Source organism: Lutjanus erythropterus, chromosome 23 (genome assembly GCF_056507025.1).
Source record: "Lutjanus erythropterus isolate fLutEry1 chromosome 23, fLutEry1.hap2, whole genome shotgun sequence".
NCBI lineage: Eukaryota > Metazoa > Chordata > Actinopteri > Lutjaniformes > Lutjanidae > Lutjanus > Lutjanus erythropterus.
Window position 1 is genome coordinate 2,100,458 of NC_139339.1, and position 12,448 is coordinate 2,112,905.

The following is a 12,448-nucleotide window of genomic DNA, read 5'->3' on the forward strand; positions in this document are numbered from 1 at the left end:
AGTCACATATGAACATGTAAAAGCAGCTCTATTCTGCCCTCTGCTGTACATCGGCCACATATCACTCATCTTAAACATGCAACTATTGATCTTGAAAGGATCGAGTCTTTCAGAGCAGAGTTTTAAAACTCCATGAAAGAAAAACATCATAATTAGTGATATTCAACGCTAGACATGTTTTCTGTTAAAACTGTAAGTTAAAAGTCTTGCACACAACATTGTTTGTGTAAAATCTTAACATGTGTGCATGAGTCCAAGCTGCAGTGGAACAGAAAAAAAAACGTGCACAGCTCTTATCTGCTGACAGGCTGCCTGGGTTAAACTATTTCATTTAAGGACTTTGACCGAGCAGCTTTGGACTGAGCCGAAGTTTTGCCGCTCACAAAAGGTAAGGAGGACATTTTATTAAGATCTTACTTCTTTTAACTTATTGTTGAGTAGATTTCTTAAAGGTTTCCTCAAAAATATTGTGCTCTAAACCAGTGTTCCCCAACCCTCAGAGCTTCCCTGCCCTGCATGTTTTAGATGTTTCTCTGCTCCAACACACCTGATTCACATGATCAGCTCGTCATCAAGCTGAAGCCTGACAACAACCTGATCATTTGAATCAGGTGTGTCGGAGCAGGGAAACATCTAAAACATGCAGGACAGTGGGTCCCTGAGGACCAGGGTTGGGGAACTCTGTTCTTAACTACAGCAACAGCTACTGAAGCAATTAACATTTTGTAGTAAACCAAACCATGTGATCATAAAAAGTCATAAATCTCTTTAGCAAATACAAAATGTTCAGGGAAATTCACATGTCAGCTCAAAAGTACAGCAGTGAGTGATAATAAAATACTTATAAAATAAAGATGAATTGAAAAAAAAAATAACAGAATGAAGAAATACAAAATATTAAGTACTAAATTTGTCAAAACTATGCACTGAAGGCTATAAACACTATATGCACCTTCCACTTACACAGATATATGAACAGTTATTTTAGTTATATATGAATAACTGTGCAGGATAATTGCACACCAGTTGTAGTACACACATTGTGTAGCATTATAGTTAAGAGAAAAACCATGTAAATAATGAACGTATGAAGAATTCAAACTTGTGGTAAAGTGGTTACACTGGTGGAATGAATTTCAGTTTTCATTCAGAACTCTGACTCTATTTTAACAAAGATTGCACCCACAGATTTCCCTGTAACCTCACAGGTAAAGTTATCGCTGCATGGTATTGTTGAGAATTTTCGTAATAAATTAAGCCTGAATTAATTAAAAAAAAGACAACAACCCAACAGTATTAAGTTTCTGCATTTTGTCTTTTTTTATATATTTACACCCAGACAACTGATCATTTTGGACCGAAGTAGAAAGAAATGCACAAGAAATGAATGAAGTTCTTATGAAATGTGTTATAACTCATTGTCATTGCGTGAAGGTGACACAGAGGACAGAGCTGGACACAGAGAGGCAGACAGAGGAATGGATTCTCTGGCAAGTTTGTGGAGATTTTGTTTTGAAAATTATTATAACTATTGATATAATTATTTCAGTTGAGAAAACTCAGCCTAACTCAGAGTCTACGGATCTTTTGTTAAGAAAAAATTACTTTTCTTCTTTAGATAAACACAAGGTTTGAATTTTAGAAACTCAAAATATGTTATTAAAGAAAATATTGAGTAAATATAATAATAAAACAAATTTTGTATAAATATGATGGGATATCAGGTTCTGTACTGTGTAACTGGATCTAAACATCATGTTGTTCTGTGTTTTATGATTTCAGATTAATTATATTCAGTCCAATCCAGGTCGATGTGTTGCAGTAGGGTGTGTTACCTGTGTGTGTGCAGGAGTCGCCGTATGGAAATGGAAATCTAACAAATCATGTGAGCAAGCCTCTCTCTCATCTCACTAAAGCCCAAAGAATGTGTCTTTTTTAAGCTCTATGATGTTCTTGTAACTTGTACTTGTAACTTTGCTATATTCCAACCTGTTTTGAGTGAACTTTATCTCCAAAAAGATTTAGCTTCCTTGTGTAATACCCCGCAGGTTTACTTCTACAAATAAAGCATATTTTGTCAGAATTTTTATAATCCTTAGCCTTTTTGGTAAGAGTGCAGTTTTATTTTATTTATTCTTGCCTTGCCATGACTTTTTTTCTTAGATTGGTGTCATAAGTGTCTCACAACATTAAATTTCAAGATCGAAGACCTTCTTTTCAAAAATACAATGAAATGTGTAGATTAATATTTTGCCTTTGGACTGTATTTCATAGAATGCAAGTTTAAAATGTTTTGCAAATCATTGCATTCTATTTTTATGTCTGTTTCACACAGTGCTCCAGCTTTTTTGGAATTGGGGTGTGTAATGAGAGATGTTGAATCTATAGACATGTATTATCTACTGGTTTTCTTTACCAAAACTGTTTCTCATTTTTAGAGAAAAAGCATACATTTAACGAGCTAGTAAATCTTTCAGTTGGTATTCTTTGAATGTTAGTATTTTTTCTGTCATGACCTTTTGTCTGTGTCTTGCTCAGCATCATTCATTTATTCATTTATTCATTTACTCAGCAAGGAGGACACATCTGAATAAAAGACGGGATGAGCTCCAGAGACAGTACATGAAGACACAAGAAGAACTGGACGCATGGGAAGCGGTTTTGTCTCCACTGAAGGAAGTGAAGAGCGGACTGAGGAACCAAAGAGAAGAATTCAGACGACAGTTAGAGGAGATCGAGAAAGAGAGGGAGGAGAACAAGGAGAGGGTTCAGTCAGTGGAGAAGGAAATAGCAAAGAGCGAGAAAGAAAAGGCAACTGACAAAACAGAGGGATACCTGAGAGAAAAACAGAGCCTGTTAAATGCTCAGTGGAAACTGGAGAAAAGACAGGAGGAGCTGGAGAAACAGCAACTGAACATGGAGAAACTGCTGCAGAAAACAGACGCTATGATGGCAACCATGACAGACAGGAAGGGGAGAGTAGAGAACCACATGCAGCTGATTAACATGCAGGTGGAAGAGACAGACCGTCAACAATATTAAGCCCACCATTACAGACAGTAGGCAGGAAGTTATGTTCTATAACTGGATAGAAACACAGTCAGTCTTTCATATGTTCCAAATACTTTTCTCCTGCTTCATTATTTTAATATGAGAATAATCCTCCTGAGAATAGAAATAAATGTGTTTTGATTTAGTTCTACTTTCACTGGTAAAACTTCACCCCAGCCACCTGTTGTCTTATTCATTTTTTGCTTTGTGAAAACCTTTATGGTTTCTAATGTGTCCTTATTAGAAAAATGTCTGTACAGGACATGCTAATAGACCTAATTAGATGGTTTTCAAGCACTGACGTTACCAAAATGTTTGTCAGAATCGATTTTCCGCTGGTCGACTCAAGTTGTACAGGCTTCTGACAGAATCCTGACTGTTTCAGATTAATAATCCGTTGTGGTCCAACATACTTCTGTTGTCAGGCTGAACATGCAGCTTGGTCATTTACAAACTATAAAAGAGTCTATTTTGTTCATTGTCCATTACATTGACAACAAGGTAATATTTGGATGGTACTGTTTTTGCCTTTGTTTGATTGTATTTTTTTGTGTCATGATTGTTTTGCAGAAAGTTGTCCTGTTAAATATACTGGAATATTCAGATGATCAGCTTTATTCCTCTGTAAGAATTCACATATGATAGAGTGTGTGTGTGTATGTGTGTGTGTGTGTGTGTGTGTGTGTGTGTGTGAGAGAGAGAGAGAAACAGAACAAACGCACCACTGTAAATAGATGAAATAGATGGAAGACTTGATTATGTTTATGCCAGTGAGTCTAATCTGATTATTATATTTAACCAAATGTTGATTAAAATGTATTTGACACATTAAGAATAAAAACCACAACCACAAAATATGAAATACCTTATTTATGACAAGCTGCAAGATCCAAATACAAGATGTGAACTGTTAAACTGACAAACTCAAATTATTAATATGGTATGAATGAAAAACAAAACAAACAAAAAAACAAAAAACTGGAGAATATGGCTCCTGAAATAAACATGACACAATGAAGCACGGGGGCGCTTTTTCTTTTTGTTTCAGTAACTGAGCATTATATATATTTTCACTAATTCTTCTAATAGCTCTGCAGCACATGAGACAGCACTTTTTTATACCAAATGTGATCTAAGGTAACTGTTACTGTGTTTATAGGTCAACAGTTACTTATTCACACCAGATGGTAAAAGTGAAAGAAACTATCAGTCTCAGGTTGAATATTAACTCATGTACTGTAATCATAGATAATAAAAGTTTGATTGTAGCTGCAAATAATCTTTCTCAGTTGTATTTCCTGTAAACTGATTCAAATTAAAATGATCAAACCATTGTGTTCTCTTCTTCACTGAAATTAAAATAAAGTGGTCAGAATCAATGTGCCTTGAACTGTATTTTCAACATCCCTGAGACGTGTGAACAGATTAGGAGCTTTTGATATGAAACAGTTAAATTCAGTCCAGTTATTCATTAACTCGCCAACATGGGGTCATTTAACAGGATGCAGACGTTTGCAGGGCAACTAACCAAAACTACAGCAGGTGAGTTAGAGAGGAGCGACTGCATGTCATTACTTTAAGAAGTGAATATAATCCTGACACACCCTGAACGCAGCGCAGCACATTTTTATTTTATTGAGGGACTTTGACCGAGCAGCTTCGTCGTCTCGAGGGAAAACTGACTCAGAGATACAACAGGTAACTTTTGTTGAGTAAATATATCATTTTTCGATTTTAATGTTGCATTAACTGCCTTGTTTTTTAACCAGTGTATCATTGTATACTGTGGAGCAAAAACAAGCTGATTATTCAAACAGTTGATAAAATCTGCTGCAAGTCTTGCAGGGTGTTTGGCTCATCTGATACTTTCTAGATTTAACTCCTTTTGTTTGTGTTTTTCCAGTTTTTCATATTTCCCACAGAACTCCAGGATGTCTCGCCTGAATTGTAGATTTTTTGCTGAACTTCAGCTCAGCTCCTTCAGCGCTTTGGTTTTCCAACTCGCTGTGATCCTCCTCCTACTGACGGACTCATGTGGAGGTGACTGACACACATTACACACCAAATCATCACTTAGAAATTACTTTCCTTCAGAGGACAAGTAATATCTTGTTTAGCTTGTTGTTGGTGAGCAGACATAAGTTTTTTTGTACATATTTTACATAACTCTCCTATATAACGTCACATTTTTAGCAGCTCCGCTGCAGCGTGTTTAATATCTTATTTGTCACCACATTAATTTTCTGATTTTTCAAACTGTTTGAATGTTTTCTTCAGGTTCTTCTGCTAGTGGCAACACAGAGGAGTCAGGTAAGAACAGAGAGTGATCTTTGACATTGTGCCACTGTTGTAATCAGATTATATGACGTCTGTTGTGTGAACATTAATTTGAACAATTTGAACTGATGCGAACTGATGAAAAGTGTGTGTGCTAAAAAAAAATGAAGTAACAAAAACATTGTGAATGATGACAAATAATAAAATAGAAACAGTACAGTGTGTAGTAATACTATTAAAATAGTTGTCAAGTTCTTTTTCTGTGTGTTTTATCATTTCAGCGGTGAACTTGTTCACATCTCCGTCTTGTTGCTCTCAGTGTATCGTTGTTGGTCTGGCTGGTGGTTTAGTTGCTGGGCTCTTTTTTATCATAGTTGCTGTTATCGTCTGGCATTGTACAAAATCATCAATCGGTAAGTAAAAAAGGTTTTTCTTTTCCACAAAATGTGGTTCTTAAGGTGATATCAATAACTTCTATGCAGCAACTTCACTTCCAAAAAAGTTAGAATGTTGTGTAAAACTATATTCATCTGAATGTAGAACAAAGACAAGATATTGATTAACTGATTAACTTTATTACTTTTTGTAATTACTTTTTAAAAAGTTTTAAAAGTTTTTCTTCTTACACTCAGTCAGTGTTTGAGAACTGAGACACTAATTGTTGAAGTTTTAAAGTGAAATTCTTTCTTCATTCTTGCTTGATATACGACTTCAGCTGCTCAACAGTCCTGTTTGGTCTCTGTTGTCGTATTTTGTGCTTCATAATGCACCACACATTGTCAATGGGAGACAAGTCTGGACTGACAACAGGTCAGTCTAGTACCCGAACTCTTTTGCTGTTGGAACACGTCCACAATATCTTGATGAAATAAGCAGGGACTTGTCTGAAAAAGATCTGGATGGCAGCAAACCTGTATGAACCTTCCAGCATTAATGGAGCCTTCAGAGTCTGAACTTTCATTTGTAGATGCAGAGACAAACTGTGTTTACTGACAACGGTTTTCCAAAGTGTTTTCCTGAGTCCATGTAGTATCCTTTATACAACAATGAGGGTTTTTAATGCAGTTTTTAATGCAGTGCTGCCTGAGGGGTCAAAGGTCACAGACATTCACTGTTGGTTTTCTCTGAATTCTCTGAATCTTTTAATGATATTATGGATTGTAGATGCTGAAATCTATAAATTCCTGCAGTTTTGTGTTGAGAAACTTTGTTCTTAAACTGTTGGACTGTTTGCAGTTTTTCACAAAGTGGTGAACCTCACCCCGTCCATGCTTTCCAGGACGCCCCTTTAATACTCAGTCATGATCCTGTCACCTGTTACCAACTCACCTGTTCACCTGTTGAATGTTCCAAACAGATGTTTTGGGAGCGTTCAGCAACTATTCCAGTCTTTTGTTGAAGTCTTTAGAAATGTTTTATCTACTGGTTTTCTTTTCCAAAACTGTTTCTCATTTTTAGAGAAAAAGCAAACATTCAACTACATTTCTGTAAGAGCTAGTAAATCTTTCAGTTGGTATTCTTTGAATGTTAATATGTTTTCTGTCATGACCTTTTGTTTGTGTCTTGCTCAGCATCACACATTTTCTCAGCAAAAGGGACACATTTGAATGAAAGACGGGATGAGCTCCAGAGACAGTACATGAAGACACAGGAAGAACTGGTCGCCTGGGAAACGGTTTTGTCTCCACTGAAGGAAGTGAAGAGTGGACTGGGGAACCAAAGAGAAGAATTCAGACGACAGTTAGAGGAGATCGAGAAAGAGAGGGAGGAGAACAAGGAGAGGGTTCAGTCAGTGGAGAAGGAAATAGCAAAGAGCGAGAAAGAAAAGGCAACTGACAAAACAGAGGGATACCTGAGAGAAAAACAGAGCCTGTTAAATGCTCAGTGGAAACTGGAGAAAAGACAGGAGGAGCTGGAGAAACAGCAACTGAACATGGAGAAACTGCTGCAGAAAACAGACGCTATGATGGCAACCATGACAGACAGGAAGGGGAGAGTAGAGAACCACATGCAGCTGATTAACATGCAGGTGGAAGAGACAGACCGTCAACAATATTAAGCCCATCATTACAGACAGTAGGCAGGAAGTTATGTTCTATAATTGGATAGAAACACAGTCAGTCTTTCATATGTTCCAAATACTTTTCTCCTGCTTCATTATTTTAATATGAGAATAATCCTCCTGAGAATAGAAATAAATGTGTTTTGATTTAGTTCTACTTTCACTGGTAAAAATTCACCCCAGCCACCTGTTGTCTTATTCATTTTTTGCTTTGTGAAAACCTTTATGGTTTCTAATGTGTCCTTATTAGAAAAATGTCTGTACAGGACATGCTAATAGACCTAATTAGATGGTTTTCAAGCACTGACGTTACCAAAATGTTTGTCAGAATCGATTTTCCGCTGGTCGACTCAAGTTGTACAGGATTCTGACAGAATCCTGACTGTTTCAGATTAATAAGCCGTCGTGGTCCAACATACTTCTGTTGTCAGGCTGAACATGCAGCCTGGTCATTTACAAACTATAAAAGGGTCTATTTTGTCCCAAACTATGGCCTTTTCCTGAACGTAACCAAACGTTTGTACTCTTGTATGAACTGAACCAAAAACTGCAACTGTCTCACAATGTTGACTTGCATCACATGACTTACAACATGAGACACACTGTGACTGATGACATGTGACGCCTGTCGCTGGTAATGGTCATTTATGTTGTTGTTTAGTTACGAGGATATTTTGTCCTTATTGTCGTCATCATGTGTTACTCTATGCAGATGACATTTTGTTATTTGTTCAAAATCTTAACAAATGTCCCATTTTTTATATTTAGCTCATTTTAAATTAACATTATAGTCTCAAGACAGACAGAAGCCAAGTGTGTCGTTTTTTTTCATTTCTCTCTTTTCTTTTATTCAAGTGGTGATTTTTAATAATTCTCGTCCCTCAAAAGTGCGTCAGGCAGCAAAACGCGGAACATTAAGGAAAGGAGGTGCAGAGCGCGGACACAGAGCACAGAAACAAGAGGGCAAGAAACTTTTTAAAAACTTTAAGGATTTTGTAAAGTCACTGTGGTGACCAATGAGTAAATCATACATTCATGTGTAGAATAGAATATACAATACTATGAAAAAAAAATGAAATACAAAAATGAACAATAGGCAAAGTTTCCTTTCTAATATAATCTATTTTTCATTATGATGTTTTGATACTGATTGATGGGTTTTATGCTACTTATAGTCATTTAACAATTGATTGCATCTGACAATTACATTGTCAACAAGGTAACATTTAGGTGTTGGTGTTTTTTCCACTGTTTGATTGTATTTTTTTTGTGTGTCATGTTTTGCAGAAAGTTGTCCTGTTAAATATATTGGAATATTATTCAGATGATTAGCTTTATTCCTCTGTGAGAATTCACATATGATAGTTGTGTGTGTGTGTGTGTGTGTGTGTGTGTGAGAGAGAGAGAGAGAGAGAGAGAGAGAGAGAGAGAAAAACAGAACAAATGCACCACTGTAAATAGATGAAATATGGAAGACTTGATTATGTTGTCTGTCCTAAATTATTCTATTAAAGCAGCAAATCAAACAGCTTCTATTGTTATTATTATTATTATTATTATTATTATTATTATTATTATTATTATTAATTGCAAACTATGAATAAGGTGCTGTTATTGAGCAAATTTATTTCGAGATCTAAATATTGTGTAGCTGTCTGTCCTCTTCATGCACCACTCAATATGTCAATGTGTGTTTCTGCAAGTCCCAGCAGTGAAACTTTCAATTTATGTTAAATATTTCAGTATTTACAATGTTGCACGAAGCTTGATGAAAATACTTTAAATGTCTCAAAAATTTATAGAAATTAAAAAAAATATGAATGTATTAAATTAAAGTTTGTCATTACTTTAACATTACTTATTACATATACATTACATATTCAAATGCTGATGAACATCATCAAAAAATAAACATGTTCCCACGATATACAAAATGACACATAGCTGTTTATTCCAGCCTGTGATGGTTAAAATGAAGATTTATAGAGGTTAATTTTTACTCCATTTAGAGAGTCAAAAATGCCCGTAGCTGCATAAACACCATCATATAGTAATTTAATTTGTTTTATCACTGGTAATCATTTACCTTCCAGCTTGTATGATGTCTAAAGTTGAACGTGTACTTTTGCACAAACAAATGATGAAAGTGAAAGCACATCCGTCTGATATCAGCCTCAGATTAAATATTAACCCAGTAAGTTTCTACATAGAGTTTGATTTGTTTGATTTTCTTTTCCGGCTGTGTTTTCTCTAAACTGATTCAAGTAGCCAACAATATTTCTGAAGTTTCATTTGAATGATTCACAGTCCTACATGAAGGGACGAAACATGGAAGTCAAAGACACTCATGTAGCCGAGACATTCATCCTTATCAACTTTTTATATTGTGATTAAAATGTTCAACCTCGTTGCTCCTGCAGGTCACTAATCAGACAAGGTGAACACGCAGGTGAATAAAGATAAGCAGGACTTTGAACAGGCAGGTAACTCACCTGACGTGAGCTGCTTTGTTGATGCGTTCTATTCAGGTACGTGAGCTTCAAGAAAATTCAATTCCTGCTGATACGTTTTTTGTTTGAGTGATGATTTTTAATAACTGTCTGTACATTTGGACAAGAATATGTATTATCTTCGTTTGGATTGATTTTTTTTGAAACACCGTACTGTTGGTCTTTGCTTTATCTCTCAAACGGCGTAAACAAACTCAGTGAGGCTGTGACTCAACCAGCTGCTCCCAAAGACATTAGCCCTATAGGCTAACGTCGCAGTTAGCCCACTGTGGAATGTTTTAGGATTCTTTTAGCCCTAGGCTAACAGCTAGCTTAGCCTGGGGCTAACTGGGTAAAGATATATGAGCTTGAAAAATAGAGTATTTGTATAAATTACTGCTGTTCTACATCGAGTAGCTGCAACATTAAAATGCAGCTCAAACCTTGGTGTATCAATGTTACGATCAAATAATGTGATAAATTAATACATTTATTATGCACAGTGGCCATTTCTCTGCAGAATGAGACCGAAGAAAACTGAGGCTGAAAAACGTTAATATTCATATTTTTAAAAACAATATAAACAAGAGGAAATAAAATTGGAACAATATAAACAATTAACAGGTAAGTTTTCACCTTTGCACAGAGGGAAGAGTTATTGCATATATAATGAGCGACTGATATTGCACACGTCTTTATATAATTGTTAGAAAAATATCACTTAAGAGAGTTTTTTGCATCATTTACAGTGGACTTCTCTGTGTTTTTCAGATCTTCAGGATGAGGAGGTGCAGACTGACCATGACTGTGTGGCTTCTTTTACTTTGTACATTGCTCCTGGTCTGGTGTGGAGGTAACACACAGCTGTACACTGTGTTTCAAGGAATACAGAGTACTTCTCTAATTTTATAGTCATTTTAAAAAATATATATATATTCTGCACATATCTTGTCAAATTAATTTGGATGTTTCATCCATCCCGGTGTTTTCAAACTCAGAGACTCTCAAGTTTTTCTAAGTAAATGACTCCTTACAAGATAGAAAAAAACTTATAGACCCACACTTACACTTCTGCTTAATTACATGGAAGAATGTAAGTGAAGTGCATTAAAAACATGTTAAAAACATTTGCACCATCTCAACACAGCATGCAGAGTTATAGAATGAAAACTATGAACTATTTTAGATTTAAAAAATAAATGTTATTCAGGATCACTGATTTTAAAATGCAAGACGAAGCTTGAGTAAGTTAAACAACTCTGCTTTTAAGAAATGTTTCTTACATGGTGTCCTTTCATTTTTCCTCAGGTTCCTCAAGACCCACAGAGTCTGGTGGCAACACAGAGGAGCAAAGTAAGACACAGGAAGAATCCTTACTATTATAATAATCTGAAGCTGGAGCTAAAATTGAATTAAGCTAAGGTTAAATTTACAAATACTGATCAAAATGAATGGAAAAGTGAATGTGGTACATGTTATTTATGTTATTTATTGTATGATTGATTTTTTCTGTTCTGTGTTTCATCATTTCAGCTGCTGATTGGTTCACAGCTCCGTCTTGTTGCTCTTACTGTGTCCTTGTTGGTTTGGTTGGAGGGTTAGCCAGTGGCCTCGTGTCTTTCATAGGCGGCTTTATTGTATGGAAATGTACCAAATCAAACATCGGTAAGTAATTTTAATGTTTATGACCTGTGGATTAATTGTAGAGTTTACATACATTATTAACCTGCTCAATAACAGTAAAATCATGACTTTTGTTGGTCAGTGGCGCAGTCGCTTTTTCATGCCTTAAGATAGAAATGCACCTGACCACACCTGATTTTAAGACCAACACAACCACAGGCACACATTGAACTATTTTTTCTTTAATAGCAAGTAAATCCTTTATTTTTGTTTAGATGTATAATGTAATTTGCTTCTGCCATGACCTTTTGTCTGTGTCTTGCTCAGTTTCGCTCATTTGCTCAGAAAAAAGGAAGCATTTGGATGAAAAAAGGGATCGTCTCCAGAAACAGTCCATCAAGATACAAGAAGAACTGGACGCCTGGGAAGCGGTTTTGTCTCCGCTGAAGGAAGTGAAGAGCGGACTGGGGAACCAAAGAGAAGAATTCAGACGACAGTTAGAGGAGATCGAGAAAGAGAGGGAGGAGAACAAGGAGAGGGTTCAGTCAGTGGAGAAGGAAATAGCAAAGAGCGAGAAAGAAAAGGCAACTGACAAAACAGAGGGATACCTGAGAGAAAAACAGAGCCTGTTAAATGCTCAGTGGAAACTGGAGAAAAGACAGGAGGAGCTGGAGAAACAGCAACTGAACATGGAGAAACTGCTGCAGAAAACAGACGCTATGATGGCAACCATGACAGACAGGAAGGGGAGAGTAGAGACCCACGTACAGCTGATTAACATGCAGGTGGAAGAGACAGAAAGACAAGATGATAGAGCCCACCTTCACAGAGAGTAGCCAGAAAGTCCAGCTGATGTTCTATAATTAGATAGATATAATTAGGATGAGACGTTTCTTTAGACAATTGTATTTTTGAGTTATATTTTGTGTTTATTACTGTGGAGATG

General features: G+C 36.1%; 2 protein-coding genes and 1 long non-coding RNA gene across 4 annotated transcripts; all 3 read left to right on the forward strand.

Moving 5' to 3' along the window:
- Window positions 1-291: 291 nt before the first annotated feature.
- LOC146305258 (uncharacterized) lies at window positions 292-4,430 on the forward strand. The gene is made up of 4 exons (XR_014769137.1): window positions 292-388; window positions 1,435-1,490; window positions 1,783-1,885; window positions 2,573-4,430. It is a non-coding gene; the product is annotated as an uncharacterized LOC146305258 (long non-coding RNA).
- Window positions 4,431-4,587: 157 nt separating this feature from the next.
- LOC146305259 (uncharacterized) lies at window positions 4,588-9,207 on the forward strand. Of its 2 annotated transcripts, none has more exons than XM_084712896.1 (5): window positions 4,588-4,749; window positions 4,955-5,091; window positions 5,329-5,361; window positions 5,610-5,741; window positions 6,900-9,207. In XM_084712896.1, exons 2-5 carry the CDS (start codon window positions 4,983-4,985, stop codon window positions 7,385-7,387), a joined length of 762 nt encoding a protein of 253 aa, XP_084569022.1. In that variant the 5' UTR covers window positions 4,588-4,749; window positions 4,955-4,982; the 3' UTR covers window positions 7,388-9,207. The 2 variants fall into 2 exon arrangements, with proteins under 2 accessions (XP_084569022.1, XP_084569023.1); XM_084712897.1 differs by having other exon boundaries at window positions 4,974-5,091.
- A 484-nt stretch (window positions 9,208-9,691) lies between these two features.
- Window positions 9,692-12,439, forward strand: LOC146305260 (uncharacterized). The gene is made up of 5 exons (XM_084712889.1): window positions 9,692-9,918; window positions 10,651-10,732; window positions 11,188-11,232; window positions 11,413-11,544; window positions 11,830-12,439. The coding sequence occupies exons 1-5, from the start codon at window positions 9,904-9,906 to the stop codon at window positions 12,336-12,338; spliced, it is 783 nt and encodes a 260-aa protein (XP_084569015.1). The 5' UTR covers window positions 9,692-9,903; the 3' UTR covers window positions 12,339-12,439.
- Window positions 12,440-12,448: the final 9 nt, after the last annotated feature.

Bases quoted from the DNA above. Each gene is read 5' to 3' on its own strand.
- LOC146305259 (XM_084712896.1), top strand. From the start codon at position 4,983: ATGTCTCGCCTGAATTGTAGATTTTTTGCTGAACTTCAGCTCAGCTCC. The intron at 5,362-5,609 runs GTAAGAACAGAG...TTATCATTTCAG, and splicing joins TGGCAACACAGAGGAGTCAG to CGGTGAACTTGTTCACATCT. The intron at 5,742-6,899 runs GTAAGTAAAAAA...TGTCTTGCTCAG, and splicing joins TTGTACAAAATCATCAATCG to CATCACACATTTTCTCAGCA.
- LOC146305260 (XM_084712889.1), top strand. The intron at 11,233-11,412 runs GTAAGACACAGG...TCATCATTTCAG, and splicing joins TGGCAACACAGAGGAGCAAA to CTGCTGATTGGTTCACAGCT. The intron at 11,545-11,829 runs GTAAGTAATTTT...TGTCTTGCTCAG, and splicing joins ATGTACCAAATCAAACATCG to TTTCGCTCATTTGCTCAGAA.